At 36.9% G+C, this 23,914-nt stretch overlaps 1 protein-coding gene across 1 annotated transcript in view; it reads left to right on the top strand.

The window, feature by feature from the left end:
* The window catches only part of LRP1B (LDL receptor related protein 1B), a gene marked incomplete at its 5' end in the record, with an annotated part of 5,941,474 nt that overhangs the window by 4,437,746 nt on the left and 1,479,814 nt on the right, over positions 1–23,914 (top strand). Inside the window, one exon of the mRNA XM_044073672.1 lies at positions 21,920–22,013. Coding sequence (XP_043929607.1) covers positions 21,920–22,013 — 94 coding nt within the window. The remainder of the gene's footprint in view (positions 1–21,919; positions 22,014–23,914) is intronic.

Here is a 23,914-nt window from a genome sequence, read left to right as displayed (position 1 = left end):
CAAACTGAACCCTTCTCAAACATCCCGCACATCATCACTCTAAACCCATCTCAAACATCCCACACATCATTAGACTAAACACATCTCAAACATTCCACAGATCATCATAATAAACCCATCTCAAAAGTCCCACACATCAACAAACTGAACCCTTCTCAAACATCCCACACATCATCACACTAAACCCATCTCAAACATCCCACACATCATAATACTAAACCTCTCTCAAATATTCCAAAAAGCAAATAGACCTACAAATGCTCAGACTCTAAAAAGTAACCTACCAAAATCATAGAGGGCTCAAAAACACACCTCATCCAGACATCATACAGGCTAAGTCTAAAGCCCATATGGCAAACCATCAACATGCCAATATCCTTATCATATGTAGTTCCTTACTGAGACATTCTGATGCACCACTCATGAGACTATGTAAAGAGAGGGTCTTGGTCACTAACCTGTCAGGTGCCAGGATTCACCAAATCACACAAGCACTCAAGTCCCTACACCACAAGTGCATATATGACTCAGTCATTGTACATGAGGTTGTAAAAGACTTGAGATGTATCTCCCTAGGCTATATGAACAGGACATAATGGAACTCTATCACCAAGAATGATCCTAGAATATAAACAAAGAGAATGGGCTTTAATAATTGGCTTAGATTCTGGTACCTTTTTAAGGGGGTACAATATGAGTGTATATATCAGTCTGGAAATAGATGGTAGACAGTCCTAACTGCTTTGCCAAGGATGACCTGCACCTCGCACCCCAAAGACTTCCATATATTGGCTAAAAACTTGTCTGCCCCCATAGTGCTATTTTTAGAGAAAGCCAGTCTCCTAAAGCTTCAAACATAACTAAACAGAATCAGGACAACATTAGCATATTACTGCTCAATGTTAGGAGCCTAGACACTGTAGAAGCACTCCTTACTCTGGAAGACATTTATATGTGCGTCATCACAAATACCTTGCTTCAAGACCAGTGAAAGCATCAGTGGAAGTCTTCAATGTCTTTCACTTGTACAGACCCAACACTTTAAGTAACCGCTAAAAGCAGAGTTGTCTCTTCAAACAAATCTCACCTCTAGAAATCTTAGGCAAGATGATGACTTGGAACTCCTCCACACCCTAGACTGGAAGTCAGTCATATTCAGCTTAAGACTTAAGCAAGAAACATATCCCAATGCTTCAGTATTCAAAGGCTATGAAAAGGATAATCTGTCAAAACTGAATGACACCCTGACTAAATAAGCAAGATCCTTCCACCTTGATGACCCCACTGCTTATGTGAAATCCTTTACTGCTAAGTTTTATGCACATGTATATATTTGCATAGATGCATCAACCCTTGCAGAAATAAATACAATACCAAATTCAAAACTAAACCCTTGTTGTCGAAAACTAATATAAACAGTCTTTATAATTAAAGAAAAATGCTCATTGTATATAAAAATAAATCTAACTCTCAAGAAGTCAAATATGCTCTTTTCAAATTAGACAGGGAACTGTGAAAACTGAGCAGTGAGCAAGAAAACCAAAGCCATATATGAGATAAAACTTGTCTCACAGGGGAAATATAACTGCAGTGCCTTTTTTATTTGTGTTAGAAATTTCAGAAACGGTGCCCACCACTTTACAGAGATAATAGTTAATGATACTGAATACTGAGACCCAGTGGACATAGCCAATCCCACTAGCAGACAAATTCAGCTTAAACTTAACTCCCCTCTCCCCTGTAATTTTCTCATATGACATACACACACATCTACCCATCGCCCCAAATCTCCCAGGAACAAATTCTCAAGACACTGGTGCCAAGAACTTTACATTTATTGGACTACATAATATACTAGGCTACTTACTGTTAAGCCTGGAAACTTGAATGATCAGACCTCCTACAAAGTCCTTCAACATTAACCTCAAAACAGACTTTGTGCTGGATGAGTGGAGGACAGCTACACTCATTCCCTTACACAACGGTGGGACTACAACAGATCTGCATTATTACAGACCCATAAGCCAGATCAGTCTCATCTGTAGGACTATGGAAAGGAGCATTATGGAACTGATAAATAGGGATGCAGATGACCTACAGACTCTAAGCATTTCGGCTGGGATTCATGAAGGACAGGTCCTGTCTACTTAACCTGACTAACTTCTTTGAAAAAGTCACTTGTGCAATGGATAAGGGCAAATCAGTGCGCACTGATTATCTTGACCTTGCAATGACCTTCGGCACCATTCCACACTCAGGCATCATACATAAACTGCATCCCTTCTAAATGTTAACCTCTATGCAACTTGTTAGATTGCAAACTGGTTCACATTTGGAGTATAGGAAGGAAGGGTGAATAGATGTACCTTCTCAAAATGGTCTGTCACTTGTGAAGTGCCCCAAGACTCAATCCTTGGGCCATATCGCATTGGCATTTATATCTCAGTGATCTGGGCTAATGTACAAAGATTGTGACTGGCCAAGTTTGGAGATGATTATATGAGGGTCTGTCCCATACCTCTCAACTGTACAGATTTTTGCAGAATGTCCAGATTTTGGCTTCATATTTTTGGTCCTTTTTTCATAAAATTGTGGTTTTCTAGCAAATTAGTAGTAAATCATTAAAGACTGATGTTTGAAAATAATGACAGGGATTTCAGTTTTAGACTTCATTTCCTTCAGAAAATTCATGCTAATGCAAAACCTGTTATTCTATCAACGTTCAAAGTTTGTAAGAGTAATATTTAAAAATTGTCCCTATTTTAGGGCCTTTGTCCCACTATTCTTTATGGCTTTGTCCAGATGTCTTGCTCTAAGAGGTTAAGAGGTATGGTCTGTCCCAATTGAATAGTTGGTTCCAAAACCATGGACTGAGAACTATATACCAAGAAATGTATAATCATATTCTGTGGCACTTCTATGGAACCATTTTCCCCTCCACACAAAACAGAATGCTTCTCTAACTCTGTTCAAATTTAACGTAGGCAAATGGATGGGTAATCACAAATTCACTCCTGGTTTGGCACCAATTGCCATTATGGGTAAGGGAAACATGCAATTACTCCAGCATTTACTCATATCCGGCCCATCTTTGGAGATTTATATTGCAAAATATAAGAACTAATAATTACTATTGGAATGCAGGGGTAGGCTTCTTATGATCCCTGCAGATCAATAGCCTAGTAAATACCTATGAACCTTTGAACTGATGAACCTTAAGACACCAGTGCATGTGTCATAGTTTTAGTCTGCTAACCCAAATGTTTTTTTGTTTTTTTTTTTGCGCAAACGGTATGCATGTCATTTAATTTATAAGCATTTGATTGAAGGCCATTCAGAAGAGGTGAATAGAGCAGAAAGATACTATCAATGAAAGAGGCTATTTGAGTGAGTGGCAAAAATCTGACACATCCCTTTACAGATGGTAGTGCACCTGCACCTCCTAAGTGTTACTTTGCTATCACCAAGATCACCATAGGTTCAGTTAAGTTGTAGTTTCTTTCAGCATTGACCTATATGAAATATTTGTTTATAGTGACGTGAGCTTCAGCTGTATCACCACTAACCAAATAAATGGATACCCATAATGCCTCTTGTGTCCCACAAGTTCTGGTTGATCTTCATAAGTGACAGCATTGTACACCTTGTTCCAAATAAGTATAAGCAAGAAGAAAAAGGCAAACTTCAATTTAATAAATCTGACATGAAGTTTCACTCTATTCATAAAATCTGAATGGTTTATATAGTTCTATATCATGCTGTCTTTCTTTTTAAAACTGAATTAAGATTTAAAGAATGAAACATGGCTATCTGACAGAAGCATTAAATCAGGCTGCATTGTCTGTTGAATAACTGGAGAACTGTTATTTCCTCGTGTCATGTATTTTACTATAGATCACTGATGGTATTTTGAAAGTCATTACTTCAGAGGCACTTTACAGAAAGCAGTGCTCATAAGTGCCTTGATGAATTTTGTAAATATGATTTTATTCCCTTCCCGTGTGGGAGACTTCATACCTTGCATGTTTTTCTTATATTATGCAACTCTGAGGTCACTGCACCTTTGGGGTAGGGAAGCATTACCCTTGCAATAGCTCTGTATTACAAATATACCTTTTATATGGTTGCATAAACACATATTTTTATAGCCAAACATTGCAGAACTACTTGGCTTCTATTTAACCCTTTATCAGATCAATATTTAGTACAGTTCTAAGCTTGTAATTAACTAATTTGAGGGATATTCTACTGAACATGATGGAAAACTATTGCACTAGTGGGTCTGATCTCTACATCTGTAGCCTGGAAAATGGTACAAGATTCTTTTGTCCTATCACAGGACTTAGCTCTCTAGGTGAAAATGCTCACCCACTTGAAATATACAGCCACTATTTCACTTTTGCTATGATGTCAGGAACGTGAGGTAAGCTAAAGATGAGGAACTATAAGTCAAATGCTTGGTCGATGGACAAAATGTTTCCCACAGCTGTAAGCATGTTGACTTAAAGAACATAGTTAAACTATTGGGGATCTTAATGGTTTTCTAACTGCTTGGCAGTTACTGTTGAGTCGTATATGCAATTAAGCTTAAACCAAGTGGACATTCAGGTTCAATAAGTCATTCACTTTAGAGACCAGAACCTCAGTTTTGCCTTATTCTTCAAATCACTATATCATATAATCTACACAGCTATAAAGAAATCACACTTTTAGTCACATTTTTAAAAGCGGTACAGAACATAAGCTCATGTAATGGAAGTAACGTGGAATGGAATCAAAATGAGTTAGACAGATGACACAGTTCCATCTGGCAATGCTTTTAGCTGCAGTTACATCTGCCGCAATTTTTTATAACCATTTCCTGTGACAGTGCATATCAACTTAAGTGCACAATAATTCATCGCTTGTTTTTTTCCATGTTTGAAGGCAGGATAATTAAAGACCATTAAGTAATGTTTACCAAATATAGCTCTCATCCAGTTAAGTTACTGACTTGTGAGATGTTTGCTTCAGGTTTTTTGATGTCTGTGTTACAGCCTGAAGATAGTGTGTAGCAATCTACATGGCTAAATTTATTTCTAAGCAATAGTGTCAATTGTTTTTATATTGTCTGTATATTACCTTTTGGCTGGGTTGCTTCATTACCATGATATAGATTTATTTAAAGAATTCGTAAGCCAAAGCATTTATCTAGCTTTCTACATTTCTGCCTTTTTAACTTGCTCTTTCTCTTTTGTTCTTTCTGTACTCTTGTTAGACTTGATAAACTGTTACAGTTTAGAGTATAAAAGTAATGACATCGTCTTCAGTTTTAGTAAAAAAACAATAAAGTGATACAATCTGGGATTTTTTTAATGGTCATCATCACTGTACACAACAAATCCATCGCTTCCAACTTACTTTTCCCACTTGTTTTTGAGTTGTAATTGTCTAGGCACACATGATCTTCATTATAGTGTGCCTTTTAAGTAATGTTACAGCATTTATACTCACATTATTCATTGACTTATAAATGACAAATGCGCTAATAACTCATGATGTACAATTAGAACAAAGTAAGCTGCTTGGCAAATGGCTACAAGCGCACTAATGAGATGCTGTATAAAGCTATAGGTAAAGTCATTTGATCAGTTCTCAGCTTGTTTACAAGAAAGGAAAATTATAGAGGGAAACGTTTCAATGAAAAGTCCATTCCCTGACTTGTAACTTCGACAAAAAGGAGTCAACGGATAGTTTGATGATTAATGAGTTTGACTAACTGAAGTAGACCCGTATATATATATATATATATATATATATATATATATATATATATATATATATATATATATATATATATATATATATATATATATATATATATATATATATATATATATATATATATATATATATATATATATTTATATATATATATATATATATATATATATACACACACACACACACACACACACACACACACACACACACATATTTATAGATATATAGATATGTATATAAGCTATTTCTGTAGAGTGAATTTACAGTCCACCAAAACTGATTTATCCAAGTCAAAACTGCCGAAACATCACTAACCTGACATCAGCTGGTTATAACAGCCCTGTGTTTCTTATGCTTAGTCAAACACTCTTCTTGTGCTGTGCTGATGAGGTCATAACAAGGCCGAAATATGCATATCCACAGTTAGTAGAGTTTGGCTTTATTGGCCTGAAATTGTCCATTAAAATGAAGAAACAAGTTATGGGCATTCAGAATCACCAATTAGCTGAAATACCTGATGTTCATAAGGGTCATTTGCATATATCCCATGTGCCTCTGATACAAGAGGTTTGGGAGGTCACTCAGTGGAGGTTCTAGTTTTGCTGGAGTTTTCATTTTGTTTAAACTCAAAACATGGAAAAAACACTAAGTGAATGTGATTGTAACATATAAAGTAAAACACTTACCATTCTTGACATTTTTGCAGGAGGGCAAGCCCCTCTGCACTCCCACACCCATTGCAGATTATATATACCAACTCTGAGATCACACTACATTTTGGAAAAGGTAAGATCTGGAACTGGTAGTATACTGCCTTTTCGGTGTTCCGAGGTTCGGCATTTTGTGGTTTCGTGGAAATGTTTTAGCAGTTTGGTCTCAGCTAAATCAGTTTTGGATGGACTGTAAATTCGATCTACAGATGTAGACGAATATATATATATATATATATATATATATATATATATATATATATATACCTGTTTATTTGTTTAAAATACTTTTGTTGAAATTATCAACTCATTCAGAAAGGAAGCATTTAGTGTTGTTACTCGAATCCTGTTTGATGAGTTGATAAATCACGGGTGCTGAGTTACTGTCAGTGTTATGTTATTGAACAATGGGATAAGGACATTTTTCCTCTTGCTTACTAACTTCGCATCTTGGACTTGGTATATTGATTTAAGCAAGGGTTCTGTGCATGCAATTTCTTCAGCTGGGGGGTGTAGGGAGCTTGTCCCTGCCTCCTTCAAAAATGTTTGTTTTAATCATTTTTAATGTCCTTCAACCATTTGTGTGATGCATGCACTTTTTTATTCATTTATGCTGCAATGATTAGAGCTGAAAACCAAAGCTAGCATACTAATTTATCTATATCTATATATGTACACATACACAAGCTTGGAGAAATATTTATCTATAAAGTTGAATTATAGTTGTTTCTGTAATGGCTAAGTATTTGAATCCACTTTTGAGTGAATTGTGGTAAGAATACAACAAAAATAAAGATCATATATATATATGTTTTCTACTTGAATGTGCCATTTTCGCTTACTGAAAATAGACTACTACCATAATCACTATCCTGGCAAGGGTAAAATGTCCTTAAGGATAGAATGACAATATTATACTGTCATAAATATATCAATATTGAATCGAATTTCATGAAATGTTTGGTTAGGCTGCCAAAGTGTTTGCTTCCTATATATAAACTTCAAATGCAGGCTTGTAAGGCAGTTAAATCTGGAAAAAAACTTGCTTTATAGAGTCAATTAGTGATATTTGAGCTGAATGTCAAAGCCATACATTTGAAAACAATACATGCTGTACTGAAATCCAGACTGCTGAAACACTTATTTGCAAGGATTGGATTTCAAGATTATAAAGTAAGTAGATACTAAACATAAGGTTGCCACCTTCCACTGTGACCAAAACTGAAACAAAGCCACACCTCTTGTATCTCCCCTAACCTGCCCATCTCCTTCCCTCACCCCTCCCACTGCACTCCTATTTTGTGATGTCACTTCATTAGGAGGGGTAGAAACATTCCTTTTCCTGGTTTCCAATGCTATTGTATCACATTAGCAATGCTTTTCTTAATAAAAACTCAGTGTAATTGGAGATTTAATGAACTCTGATAGTCTGTTTGTTTTTTTTTTTTTTGTTTTGTTTTTTTTTTAAATGGAAGACTAGTGATTATTCAGTGTTCTCTGAAATACTGGACAACTGGTATCCAAAAAGTCCACAAAAAATGATAGGTGGCAACCCTAAACATACAGTAACATATATGTATAACATTAGTTACAAATGTATAAATACATTAACTCTTAATCTTTAGGTTATATGGTAGAATTGTTTCCAGCCAGTGAACTGTTTAACAGGTTGAAGGTGTTCTTCCATTACCCTGTAAACAGGTATTTAAATGAATGTTCAGGTACCCTCATCTTTTGGCCTACAGTGGTTTAAACACTGTGCTTGAAGCTACTTCATGCAGAAACGCTTTCAGTACTATAATTATTCAACCTTATATAACCGTTCACTTAAGTTACCTCTGTAGCCACATATATTGTGTCTGTTTCTGTGACACTATTTGCTGAAGCAGCTAGTCATTTTGAATGGTTACAGGCATATGCAATCTTATGAGTGTGGCATTCTTCATAATTTTATTGTACTTATCTGTTTGCATGGATGTAATATGATTTTTGATCAGGTTGGGAAAAGCCATACACATACAACATTTAAATATTTTGAGTTCTATTACATCAGATACAAAAACATTTCTCCAAAAAATTGATGTATTCAGTTATCAAAATTTTGAAACAATCAAACATTTTTGTGCTAACAAGGACAAAATGGACCATACTTAAGGAATGATCTTTGTCTAAATTCTTACAGTTAGAAGTACACTGTGTATCTGAGTACTCTAAATATAACTTATAAAAACTTTTAGAGAGAGCTTATAAAGGTAATCTGATATTGTTTTATTTAGGTGGGAGTATAATGCAGCCAAGCTAATAAACATCACAATGATACTCTATAAAAATGCAACTTACTTAACTTATTACATGGGGTGAACATATGAATTATTCTCACGACTGGAAATGACGTTTGAGTGAGACATATCTGTTTTGAACAGTAATTACATAAAAAAGTAAGATATTATACTTACTTTTCATGAAATAACAATTTCATTTCACATGAGCTCTTGTAGATCTCCCTTTTTTAATAGCAGCTTATGCTCTACATTGAAATAAAAACACAACCACTGCAGGTCTTTTGTTTAGGATCCCCCTATCCCCTTCTTTTTGTCTGTTCTCTGATATTGATAGGCACGGCTTAGCCTGCAATCCTAATGGCTTCTTGGCATTGTATCATTCTGTTGCCTTGCCCTCTCAAATTATTTGTTCCCACTCCCTTTGTTCCTTTGCTAACTTACTCCAGTGAATTCCAGCTACCTCTTCCCGATTCTCTGCACACCTAATTGCAGTCATCCCATTTGGCAGAATCCCCTTCTCTGTCCCCTTTTTTCTGTAGTTCCTAGAATACTCCCTGTAACTTTTTGAACATGACATTCTGTATGGTGTATGGTTGCTGCTATTCTCCACAAGGATCTGCATCCAAAATCCTACTCTTTCCATATTATTTGAATTACCCTCCTTGCTTCATCATCATCCCCATCTACTTTGAACTGTAGCTTTCTACTTGTGTTACATATAAGAGCCTTAACTGTGTAGCTCTAAAGTATCCCTTCAACTCAGATAATCCTAAACCTCCTTGTTCTATCGGGAGGATTAACGTATCCCACTTGACACTTGCCCTCCCCCCCTCTCAGATAAAAATCCTTCCACTGTTGATTAATCACTATCCATTGCATATCCTCTGTTTGATAAAAAAATATGCCTGACCTGTGTATAAAACTTAAGGGAGTAAAAACATTTTTACTACTTGTATCTTGCTATCCATATCCATAGGCAAGAGTTTCCAGTTTTGCACCTTTTGTATTATCTTTTGTTTAATCTCTTCTCACATATCATTAGCTGCCACAGTTGAATCCTTTTTAATTCATATTCTTAAATTCTTTATTTTATCATGCCCCCATAAGTATGTGTATTGCTGATCCAGTTCACATGTGGGTACATAGTTTACATCAATAGTCTTTGTTTTATCTTCATTACTTTTATATCCTGAATAAAAGCTAGAACTGTCTCACAATGTTCCACAACACTAAGATATCTATTTCTGGATCCATGAAGTAGAAAATAATATCGTCTTCAAGTAAAGTCAGCTTTTCATGAACACCATGCCATATGCATCCTTGAATTTCTGCATCCCTTACTTTCTTTGCTAATGATTCTAACTATAAATCAAATACAAAGAGGATGTGGGATATCCCTGCCTGGTTCCTCTGTTCAGGCAAACGTATCAGAGAAGAACTCTCCCACTTTAGTTTTTCCTCTAATCCTCTATATGTCCTTCTATTTAACCTCATTATTGTATTAGGAAATGCAAATGCTTCCATTTCCCTACTCATAAAATCCCAGCTCTCCCTGTCAAGTGGTTTTCTCTCTCAAGACTCACCAACAGCAGCAGCAGTATTTTCTGACATTCTGCTTCCCTCTGGGTCATCATTGTTCTGTTAATGTTGTCAAATATTGCCTCCCCTGCACAAAACCACATTCATCCAAATCTATCAGTTTTGGCATCACCTTTGTCATTGTGTTAGCTACTGTAGAGATAAAGACTTTATAAGTATGGTTTAAAGGTCAAATGGGCCTATATGAAGCTGGATCTGATGGTCCTCATCATCTTTAGGTATTAAAACCAGCACAGCTTTTTTTCCAGGTTGTTGGTTTCTTTCACTCCTTTTAAATTCTTCCAGATCAGTATCACTTTCTTCCCTTCTAGCTTCCAAACTTCCATTGGAATGCCATCTCTTCCTGGAGACGTTCCTGCAGAATAAGACAGTACTGTAACAAAACAGAAAAATTTATGGTGAACCTGACATAGGTCATACCACTGCTTGGCATTAAAAAAGCTTGTCCCGCTTATCTTACTTCCAGTTGAGTATAACACATACTCTAATCTACAACTCTGAAAAATACCCAAGTCTGGCCAGTATTTTTTCTCAGTATATACCAAGCAGAACCCTACAGTCAGGAGATAACAACCTCAGCGGAGACTCACTGTTCTTGTCATTTCTCAAACTCGCGGTTCTCATGTCATTTCTTAAAAATGTCGAATAACATCCCATACCCTCTAAGACTAGACTCTACAAACAAATACTTTAAAAAGAATATCAAAATGCATCTAATGGATTTGCAGTCCTGCTCTTGATCTACCCCTGGTGAAAATACTATTTTTTATCTCAATCTTAAATAAACTTTTCTGGTGTATTTTATCCCCAGTTGAAATGCTGTGCTTTTCTCAGATGACTACATCGACTCCATTGACATTTTTATATCCAAGCTCCTACCTATCTTATTTTGCTTGTGCTCAACCATTTATATTAATCCAAGTACACAAGTGAACCCAAAAACAGACTGCTCCAGTTCTTCAAATCTCTTTATTCACAAAGGTACTAGTGCTTTTACAAGTTTTACTGCTTCATCAGATACAAACAAGAATAAAAAAGACTGCATTAAATACTCTAATAAACAAATCACATGATGCATTTCACTTAACTCTAAAAGGGACACAGTCCTAACAATACATATAATTATGCATACTAACTAAAAAAACATATAAAATGAATAAAAACAATATATCTAATATGAATATAAATGAAACTCCTTTAAAACAAATACTCTATACTAAGTACTTTATCTGCATAGGCGCCTTCTCTTTATTTAGGTTTAATGGGCACCCTGTCAGTCAACCCATGCCCTTAGTCACTTCAAAGCCTGATTATCTATTTGGTTTCTAGTTGTTCAGTAGTATTTCTAATATCACGACATCTAGCAGTCTCAAACACTCTACTTTTCCCGGTTAGGGTTCGCCACAGTGGATCACCTTGTTCGCTCATGATTGGCAGTGGAGTTTTACGGTGTCGAGTTATCAGCCCGGCACCCAGCCTTCCACAGAAGGCACACGCATGCATGTACTCATGCCTAGAGCCAATTTAGAGTGTCCAGTCCACCTACATCATGTCTTTGGGATGTGGGAGAAAACTGGAGCACCCGGAGGAAACCCACGTGACCACAGGGAGGGCATGCAGACTCCACACAGAAGGCACCCCAGCCGTGGATCAAACCAGAGAACCTCTTACTGTGAGGCAGCAATGCTAACCACTGTACCACCACAGTCACCCACTCTCATACACTCTACTAATAGCTATAAATAAAAATTTGTGTATCACATCTGTCTCCAAGACATGTTTAGAAAGGGCACTATTTTGGCTGCCTTTACTAATATGATAAACATGTTCTTTTATGCGATCCTGCAGGGCTTTCTCTGTTTTCCCAACATAAAATTTGGCACACACTGTGCAAGAAGCTAAACAAATTATGTGTTCTGAACTACAGGTTGCATATGTATTAAATGTATATTCTTCTTTTGATCAGGATGTAATTTATATTAATCCACTTTGGAAGGTGTACTCTGCAAATTACATCTACTTCATGCTTGCTCAATAATATTATTTATTTTTATTCAACATTTATTTACCAGGAAAGTCTGACTAGGACAGAGCCTACTTTCATCAGAAGCCCAGGGAGAAATGCTCCATATGCATGTCTTCGGAATATGGTAGAAAATTGGAGGACTTGAAGGAAAGCCAAGCTAACACAGGGAGGACATATAGACTCTGCCCAGAAGGCACCCCAGCCAAGATTCAAAGTATTACAAACACAACGCGTATTAAACCATGCCTTAAATTACGCAAATTTAAAAGTGAATAAGCATTTAATTAACCTCCTCAAAAAAACAAAAAACAATAAACTGCAGTAATAAAAAGAAAACGTATGGTATACACAGGCTATGCATATTACTATTCTATTAAATATTAAGTAACAAACCAACTGCACGTAGGAAGTCAAGTACAGTATAATCCTGTTTATTTTTCAAAACGGTTTGTAAATGACATTCTCTTTCTAAATGCTTTCTCTTCTTCAGAGAAACAGGACATGCAGCCATTAACTGTAGTTAGATTTCATCAACATGATTTTGCTCTCTAAAAAGAACTGATAGAACAGCTGGTATGTCAGAAATACGTCTACCTAGTAGACACCTAATCCTCCTCCTATGCCAGCCCTCCATGTAAATTTGAGTTCGTGGTAAACAAACATTGTACAAAAATTACACATTCCAAAAATGATATAGGTTCATAGGTTCATACTAGGCTATCTGCCCTAGGGCATTTATAAGCCTAGCCAGAATGTGTTTGGCTTTCGCCACCCATTTTAAATGTATTTTGCTATGCCCTTTTTCGAGGTTAGTATACTGTGCCTCTGTCTAACAGTGACACAGAAGTGATACCCAGGGTAAACCTACGATCTCCCATCCACTCATCAAGATTCCTCTTGAAGAGAGTCAATGAGGGACTCTGCCTAACCTGGACAGGGATTTTATTCCAGAGGGAAGGGAGCCTCTGGGTTATGAATCTGTCCCTCCAGCATGTCCTATTTATTTCAGTGCTGAGGTTCAAGTCTCTCGAGCGTAGCTTGATGGGATTTGGATTTTCTGAGGTGCAGCATGTCCATTAATTCCGGGTTGGACATGGCTTTATACGTCAAGCACAGATCGCCTCTGAACAGGTGGTATGCCACCGAGTAGAGCTGGAGTTTCTTTAACCGGGCAGCATATGGCATCTGCTTGAGCCCTTTGATCCTCTTGGTGAGGTACTTTTGGGGTCTTTCCAGTTGCTGCAGGTGTCTGGTAAGGTACATCCCAAAAGGGGCATTGTACTCAATTATGGGCCTGATGAGGGATGAGTAAAGAGGCACGATGACCTCCCCTGATCTAGATGTGAATCCCTTCATGATTAGGTGGGCTATATAAAATGTTTTTCTAACCACTTTGGCCACGTGGTTGTCAAATGAGAGATTGCTATCAACTTGGGTCCCCAGGTCCCTAATTACTTCTTCTGTACTTAATGGATTACCACCTATGTAGTAATTTGTGGGCACTTTGTTTTTGCCAAAGGGGATGACTATACACTTTTGGCATTTATCTTGAGGCCATGGCTCTGGCACCAGTTGTCTGTTTCTATGAGGCCCTTTTGGAGGATGCTTGTGTCAGCTGGAGAGTCGATTATGGTGCCCAGTATGCAGTCATCTGCGAACTTGGTCAGCCACAGTCCTTCCATGTTGGCCTGTACCTCCGAGAAATATATACTGAACAAGAGAGGTCCCAGGACTGAGCCTTGTGGGACACCACTTGTAACTGGTTTGGAGTCTGACATGGCTCCAGCAATTCTAACCATGTGGCTTCTGTCCTTGAGCCAGTTTGCAATCCATCTAGTGACATAGGGGTTTATATTTAAGCTGGTGAGCTTATCTATAATGCCCAAGTGGGGTATTGTATCGAAGGCTTTTGCAAGGTCCAGGTAGGCTGTGTGGACCACCTTCCCCTCGTCAATAGCCTTGGTGACTGTTTCAAAGAAATCAACCAGTAAGATTCATCACATTCATTTGTCAAGACTTTATGGTACTTCAGTTGAATTCCAGCATATAGGGTACACAGGAGGAAATCGTGGAACATGTACAGTTCTAGTAATCTGCTTCCATACACCGCCCAACACGTAAATGTCAGAGAAATATGAAAGCGACTCTTTCCTTTCAGTAGGAAATGTTTTACTTAACACTCTAAATGTTGGAATAACTTCATCTTCTGTCAGAAATGAAAGTGCTACTAGCTCTTTAACAGAATGCTGGAATTCAACTGAAGTACCATAAAGTCTTGACAAATGAAGGTGATGAATCTTACGCCATACATTTTGTGAGAAGTGAAAGAAGCAACCTTTACTTTTTACATTTATAAAGTTTGCTTCTATACTTTTTATTGCAGCTAGTTCAAAATCACACAATATATATTCTACAGAAGGTGTTACATCACATCTAGCTAACAAGTTAAATAGACACTCCCACATAAAAGTGTATGCCTTAAAAGACTTCTTTGTCATCAAGCAGTATACTAAAGGAGCACATTTCTGTTTATCACCACGGGTAACAAATGTATGCACACTGTATAACTGCCTGCATAGTCTACCTTTCACAAGGAATACTCCATCCATGAACCATATATTGGTATTACACAAGTCTTTCAGATTTTCTTTTGTTGTAAACAGTAAAACATGTATGTTTAAGTTCAAATCTACCTTATGTTCCTGGATGAATTCAGATTCTTTTAATCTATAATCATCTAGACATACTGCACTTAAAGTAGTCGATGGTTTAGAGTTTGTTAACAACGTTTTCTGCCTAACTCTGTTAACTTGCTGTAATAGTGATCATCTACTGGGAAAAAGCAACAGTAGACACAAAAGATGTGCTAGCAAGAATGTCGTCAACTACTAAAGAAGGTATGTTCCTGCAAGTACTAGCCATGTCCTTCAGTTGACTACATGCTTTGTATTTCTCAACTAATGTGGGATCTGAAGGATGGTCATGAGCAGTGGACTTCAGAAGAATCTCGTCTACACCTTTGTCAATTGTAATGGCCCTACCCTTACACTTATCAGTAGTTTTCAAACGGCAGCACCAATACTTACGGCTCTTTAAAACCTTCTCTAAATTGTACAAATATCCTTCAACAACTAGCATATCTTTCTTTTTCTGGGATTTAACATTATAATAGCTACTACCTATTACACCAGGTCCAGCAAGAGTGCTACAAGCCATATTCAGAGATAGAACTGCTGTAAGCACATCTACATGCCAGAAACGTAGATTTAAATAGTATATTGTTACGTTTCTATCATCTTTTATCTCCTGTACTTGGAACTTTAAAGAGGACAGGAATGAATTCATGGAGAATGTTAGCTGCTCCATAGAAAAAAATCGTTATTGCAGTCCTGTGGAAGTGGAAATTCCTTCTGTTGTCATATGTGGATGATCAGAATCATGCAGAGCAGAGGATTGCTTAAGATTCACCTTCTCTGCCATGTTTGCTGCTGTTGAGTCATCAACACTAGCCTGTCAGAACTTTTTTAAGTTTATTTTTGCTTTTGGAGCAGATTTTTGCCGCCATAGAGTATTATAAATTGAGATTAGTCTGGAAGCTGCTATGTGCTGCTCTATTTCTTTTGTTCGGGTCTAGTTATTTAATTGGTTAATTTGCTTAGGACTGTGGTTTTAGGCTGCTCACATCTGCGATGCCAAACTGGAATTGTCAATGCTTGTTATGTCTGTACATTACATTGGATCTATCACAAATCATCGAACAGACGGATTGTTGAAAGTCATAGGATCAAAACCATATGATTGAAAATTCAGTCCATTGAAATAAAATTCAAATGAAAATAACACCCACATACAGTAGAAAAATGCATTCCCCACACTCCCTGCTAAATATTTAAACCAACTCTGAGATCACACTACAGTGGGGAAAGGGCACATTTCCTAATCCCTACTGTAACGAGATCTCAGTCAGAAAGGTTTGATGGACTGATTTTTTGTTCTTATGTCTTTAGACACTCTGCCCATTCACTTGTTTGATAGGACCCCCATTTTATTTATCCTCTTGGTAAATACTGATATTTTCACTTATACTGAAACTTTACTACTCCATGTTGCTTTGATTTAAGATCACCTATTTGTTAAAACCTTGCAGTCTTGCTACTGTGCTGTATATTTTTAGTATTATTGTTATTTCATAAGCACATTTTTAGTGTTTCTTTGCTGTTAATTTTCAGTAGACTAGTTGTAATGAACTCATCATGTCACTTGCCAGTTACTTGTTTGCATTTCCAAAAGTATGTCCCATAAGTCTGATCTAGGTATCAGTTCTAGTGTTTGTGTCATCTCTTGAGTTTACTTTAAAAAAAAATATCATCATGCAGTTCCTATCTTATGGGCTTCTCCTTAATTGCTGATATGAGCTTTGAATTGTAAGTGTTAACAATTTATTTAGTTCACCTCTAGAGTGAAGTAAGGGAATAAATGATGCATTAGTCCAAACTGAATGTGACTGTGCACATCTCAATGCATTTTTTAAAGATACCTTTACATTCAAATTTTGATTGCATTTGTCTCTACTCATCCATCCAGACACAATCCCCTGTTCCCATTTTTGCAGATGGGATCAGAGTGTCACTTCAACAGTGACAGTCATCTAGAACCAAGTCTTATACTGCTGAGTGGTTATCCCTGACATGGTAGCTCTTCCACACCACACACTCTCATGCAGACCTATAGGCAATTTAGAGTGTCAAATCCACCTACTGTCTGTCTTTGGAATGTGAGAGGAAACTAGAGCACCTGGAGGAAACCCATGTGAAAATAGGGTGGGCATGCAGACTTCACACAGAAGGTACCCCAGCTGAGAATTGAACCGCAGAACCTCTTGCTGTGAGGCAGCAATGCTATTTGTTGCACCACTGTGCTACATCTTTTTCCATAATCATACCAAATACTGCACTCATTATTTCTTAACCCCAAGTTATTATCAACTAAAGACCATTTCTCTCTCTAATAAAATTCTCTTTCATTTTCTCCTCACAATCAGAATGCAAATGAATAATTGACATTACAATTTGCTTTGCATACTCCTAGCATTCTCCCCTTTTGTAATCCTTGTGTGTGTGTTCTCTTGTGTTTTGCTTTCATTGCCTACAGCACTTATATATTTTATCCTTTCCAGTATTTAAGCAGATTTCATTTTTTATTATTATGTTGTTCCTCTTACGTATTCTTGCAAGTAATTGATAAAGCAGGGTAAAGTGTAAATTGCATGTTGCTGATGACAGGCTGTTTAACAACACAGAAGTTGACATTTTTTTACCTATTTAGTGATAATTTATTTTCCTCACATTTTGTTCTGCATATGTTATAATATGATGCAATTATATCTAGATCACAAAGTCTGGTGTACATTCAATACTTCCTTTAGCTGTGCTGGAGTTCTCTGACTTAATTATCAAAAATGCATAACTCTACAGTTGACAATGTTATCATCACCTATCAAGATGAGTCATAAAAGGAGGTTGTAAATAGATTCATTTTCCGGATTCTACTGCTGTCAGCCTACATTTTATCCTTTATTTAGTTGCAGTAATATCCTCGCAGAACAATTTAACTCAGATGTCTCATTCCTCAGCTTGTGAATATATTCCTGTAAGGTTTTTGCATACCGTTTCTTTCCTTTCAGAAACATATTCTTATGGTTCCCACTTTATTATTTTACTTCTGTCAGAATTACTTATATAAGTATTTACATCACAGCAGCAGCAGTGTGCTCATTTGAAATAAATCTGCATTATTTGTCCTTACCATACAGTTCAAACAACCTGGTGAAGTGTAATCATATGCACTCCCTTGCAAGTAACCTTAATGAAGAACACCGAACACTTGTAGTGTCTGTGTCAGGACCTCATCACATGAAAACTGCCTGCCTTCATTACCATTACAATAAAGACACAGTGAAAATAATCAGGTCCAATAGTCTAGTGATGTCAAAAGAACATGAAATAAACTTCGTGAAGGTCCAGATATTCAAGATCATATGCAAAGCAAGGCTTGCCAAAGCTGATTAGTTCATAGCCCTTCTTCACGGGTCATTTAATGTCTCTGATATTAAAACCATCACATTCATTTTAAGCATTTCATAGCTGGAATCATCCAACAGTTTTTTCCTTGTATAAGTTTACTTCCTTAATATTCTAATTTGTGTTGCTTCTTGTGGTCAGCAGTTCTTCAAGACTTGCAACAATCTAATTGAAAATCAGTAAGCAATTTATTACTCCAGATGAAAAGTGTATGACAGCAGATTTGTTTTTAATCTAATTTTTTTTTATCTCACTGTCAACAGTTTTTTTTGTCTGAAAGTAGTCACGGCTTCATTCTTTCAATAGTAGCATGAATGCATGTGTATGATTGTAACACGAAATTTCAACAATTTTAATTGCACTTTACTCTAGTAAAGTCTGTTGAAATAATATATCTTAATTAAGCAATAGTCATCAAACTATGGTGAATATTATTACTGCATTTTTATTTTTATTAGGTGTTCATAGAGGTGTTGATATAGCTGTTATTTCATGCATTTGTGAAGGAGCAGATGGGAGACATTGCTAGAAGAATAAGCGAGAGACAAAAATTAGTGCAGTTCAGCAACAATCCATTTGATTCATTTTTGTGATAATATAGTTCAAGCACTGAGGAGGGGTACACTGCTGTTTATCTCTGGGTAGACTAGTCTTATCAAAATACTGGGCATATCATTTTTCATCTTTTTCCATCACCATGTAGAGGCATCCAGCGCAATGCATGCTTATCCACTGTCTGCTGTTTTTGACCTGCTAACATCATCTAGTTAGAGGTTTTAAACTGATATAGTAATACAACAATTATAAAGACAAAAAAAATCATCTCTTGCAAAGCTGGGTTTCAGTATATTTTCCTAAAACTGTGGCTGGTTGTGAAACACACATAACAATCCAGTCTCAGAAACTGCTCCCTCAAGGTGCATCATTACATGCCCTAATAGAAAACTTAAGGAATCCAGGGAGTTTGCTAATATTCCAGTTTCAACTTCTACAGACTCTTACCTGACAAGCATATCAGCTCATGTGTACACAGAAAGTACCATTCCTAGTCATCTTTAAATGAACAATGTTACATTACTATGATACTACATAACTCTTTGGTATAGAGAAATAAAGCCCTGTTACTCAGATGATCCAGGTAGGAATAATATCTTCAGTACCAGAAGAATAGGGCAGGTGATGATGGGATTGAGTGTCAGATGCCCAATTACCCATCCTGAGGGCAGAGAAAGGTGGTCTCATTTACCTGACTGCCAACCTGCAAGTAGAGGCTTGCATTTCCCTTGAAAAAATCAGGACAAGGGAGACAATGCTTAGCAATCTACAATAATAAAACAAGCAACATTTGCTCTTGTTTTATACACATAATCAGCAGCAAGTTATCAAAAAGTGTTTTCCCCTGGCATGTACCAACAGGGGGAAAGATTACTGAGATAACAAGTCTGTGTATCTGAATCTGTCTTTACAGACAGCTACTATCCCATACATGAAGAATGTATGACAGCGTTATAGCCACCCCACACCAGTCATTGCATCGCTCATTATCATGAGAAGGGTAACGTGTGCCTGCACAGTAAGAGACTGGGGGCTGTGCTGTCCCACTGATGGACAGGTCAACCACCAGGTGTAGGTTTAGAGCTTTACTAGAAATTATATCACTGCGGGATTAGTGTAAGGCCAAAGCCTACTTCCATGGTTGCATGTATGATAGCCCTGTACTTTTATTTCTTATTTGCCTTTCTATTTTTGTTGTTTTCACACAAATGCTATTTTTTAAATCTTTTACACCACCTTTGGTTCCCAACCCACATCAGACTGCTAAATTGAATTTCATTAACCCTTAACTGCACAAAATTATAGTGCCAGTACAGGAGTTCTGTTGAGTCTTCCTGGCATCCCTTGTCTATATAATTTAGATACACTAGGCTTAAATAACCCTTTACCTGTTTGCTGCTTACTGTATTCACACTTGCCTTTATTTCCTGCTCATCTTGCTTGGGAATATCTAAATATTCATACCATTTAACACAACTGTTTTCCACTTACATGACAGAGTCAGTTATGCTGGATAATTGAAGACTGTAAGAAGTTTTATATATCTATTATCTGATAGTATTCCCCTTGGTGGCTCTCAAAACAATTTCATTTTTGCATATGACGACTTTGATTATTAATCATTTTTTCTCACTGAAATCTAAAAAATACAGTAGAAATTCACTTGTACTTCAGTGTACAATATATTCAATGTGCATTTTGTTTGTCACTGTTGAATAACTGGTATGGTGTACACAATGCAAATTGTTAAAATAGTAGCATTGACTTTGTATCCATTGAAGGATGAAAAATGGCCTTTGACAGCCCACCTATTTATTGACAAACTAATTGTCAGAAAAAAAAATGCCATGCATATTCCCTCAATAATAACCTAAATTTAGGTTGGGAGGATGGCCTAATGGTGGTTGGGAGGGTGGCCTAATGGTTAAGGTGTTTGCCTTACAAATGCAAGGTGCAGGGTTTAAGTCTCACAAGGAATAATTGGTTAGGCTTAAAATGGCTCGCAAGGGCAGTTAGCCTAGTATGAACCTATAAAACCTATAAAGAATACAAACCATTTATTCACATTTACTGCCATGTGGCTTGTTCTATGTTTACCCTTCATGTGTCAGTTCTCATTCTAAGGGGCAGCTATCTTTCTGGTACTTTAGCCAGTGGTTATCAGCAAGAATGGAAAATGTCAGTGGTCTGCAATAGGGGGTGGCATTTTTTTCTGCGTGCTACAGTGAAACCTTTTGGGGTTATATTTGTAGTTTTGTAAATGTGGTTAATACCAATGATACTATGTTTCTAACATCCATCAGAAATAACCATGTAAGCCTGCTTTGCTGATTTGCACCTGAAACTCACATCGAACCATAGCTAATGGTGGTGTTGTGGCAGCATATCTTCACATTCTCTGTGTGGAAAACTGGCCTCCTCCTGGTTAGTTTTTATACTTTCTGGTGAACATTCAAAGATTCTTCACACTAAATGAGTCCAGCTTTCATCTGGCAAAAAAAGTTGATATCTTGCCCTTCTCCCGCTGTTCCTGCATCGTTTTGAAGTTTTGGTTATATCATATGGTTTCTAGAAAAGATAAAAATTGTGATGATTCAGTTTAAGTTGTGATCTATGTATTCAAGAGGAAGCACCATCAGTTATATTTATGTATGTTTTACTGCAGCATTTATTTTGCTTTATTCCATCAGTTACAACAGGAGAACACTGTTTAAACTAATAACCTCTGCCACATTAAAATGCAAGATTCACATAGTAGTCATACAAAAACAATGTCAGTCTTATTTTTAAGTATATAAGCAATGACCTTTAAAATCTTTATATATTGTGTTATTGTATATACTTATAAACCTCATTAATTTGCCTGTAACATTATATCCTATTACTTTTCCCCCCGCTCTACAGTTTCGTTGTAAAACTGATAAATGCATTCCATTCTGGTGGAGGTGCGACACCGTTGATGACTGTGGCGATGGTTCTGATGAACCTTATGATTGTCGTGAGTACACGTCTTTTATTTATTTATATTGGCAGTCCTTCAGAAAAGCCATGTTATTCAAAGACTAAACATACATTATCATGCTACATTTCAAAATATTCATATTCTGTCAGCATTTTTTAGCACAAGGACTAGCTATCTAAATTAAATGGCAGAAAGAAGCTCATAAAGTGTGGTGTAGCTAGAGATATTTACAAGAGAGTAATATAGATGTGTGTGACCTCAGTTAATAAAAAATACATGCAACCATGTATCCGTCTATCCATCTATCCATACATACATTTTCTAAAATTGCTTGCTCATGTGAGAGTTATGACAGTAGCAAGCTAAGAAGGGTATATCAGACTTCCCCCTCACTAGGACTATTCTACAGTTCATCCTCTGGGACTGTCAATTTTTACCAGGCATAATAAGTAATCACTCCAGAAAGTCATAAGTTTGACCCACAGCTGCATATCACTGGTCTGTGACTAGTATACCTCCCATGGGAGAGAACATGAGCTTTCCTCAAAAAAAACCCAAATGGCTTCAAGCAACACTGTGGAGTACTAAATCTTTTTTGCAGATCCCTCTGGATTGCCGAGTCCCTCCCTCTGTCTTGAGGAGTTTGTCCAACTACCCAGTGGAGAAACCTTATTTTAGCAAATTTTGACTATGATCTTATCATTTGATTGACAACAGAAAGCCCATTCCCATGTCTAATCATGGAGTTACAGATATACAGACCAGTAAATTCACAACGTCTTCCCATGCCTCATTTCTTCCTTCAGTACTACGGTTCACTACAATGCCTACAGGAATCCCCCCCCCCCCCTGAAAATACTACTTACAACAATAGGGATAATGGAAACGTCTCAGATGCCATGGTTGTTCATTATCATAACTCCCTAGATTGTGCCTTATACTCTTATTTAATTTGCCAGCTAAGGTTGCATCGCTTATAACAAACAGAAGTTAATTGGACTGTCAAATTGTTTCAGTAGAAAATTTGCTACAGTACTTGCCTTCAACACTTTCTGTTTATCCTCCACACTGTTAAACAGTCTCCTTAAAGGTCAGTTCTCTGTGCATTGCTGTTCACACAAAATGTACTAAAGCATGTGAATTTCAAAGCAAACAACTAAAGTATCTTCTTTTTGCTGATAATCTGCCTGCTTCTTATTGACCTCACAAGCTCATGGTTTGCACATATGCACTATTACTATTCATAATATTACAGGTGTTTTCTAACAACCTTCATTTCATACCTTATAGTAATACACTGTACTGGTAAGAGGAAAATGTACTAGGGAAAATATCCATCTCATATCCAGCTGATCTAGCTACTAATTTACTGGAATCAGTTAAATATGTAGAGATCTAATCTGAGCATTGTCTCTCCTTTGCACTTCACAATTGGTATGTGGTCATTTTGGAGCAAGCTGCAGGGGAGTTGCAGATTATCTCTCAGTTGCAGCCTTTAAAACTGTAGAAAAGGGTGTACCCTTGCCTGTGTTCATTTGCTGTACCACTAGTATTCATCTCAGTTTAGAACCTAAAAAGACTGAATCTAGTGAGGCGAAACCATCTGACATCTGATTCAGGTTTCCAGAAGGAAGCATTGTTGTGTAACACGTTCAGAAGCAGATTGTTCTTGGGTGACTTAAAAAGGCTCCCATCTGAAGCATGATCATGACAACTGCAACTCTCACAACACCAAAATGTAAAGTACCACTTCTAGAAAAATTTTCCAAATTGTGAAACACACTGTAAGTGCTGTAAAGCATTTTTGAAGTGGAGCGTCATCCTACTACAATCTGTGATATGTGTTGCGGAGTGGTGGGGGGTAGATGGGATGGGGTATGCACTCATACCCTTCCTCTATATACATGTTCTGACTTCAAGATTGGTGTACCACAAAG

Source organism: Protopterus annectens, chromosome 6.part0, assembly GCF_019279795.1.
Source record: "Protopterus annectens isolate FY-2018-M chromosome 6.part0, PAN1.0, whole genome shotgun sequence".
Classification (NCBI taxonomy): Eukaryota; Metazoa; Chordata; order Ceratodontiformes; family Protopteridae; genus Protopterus; species Protopterus annectens.
The sequence above is the reverse complement of the archived record's forward strand: the minus strand, read 5'-3'. Positions and strand labels throughout refer to the sequence as shown.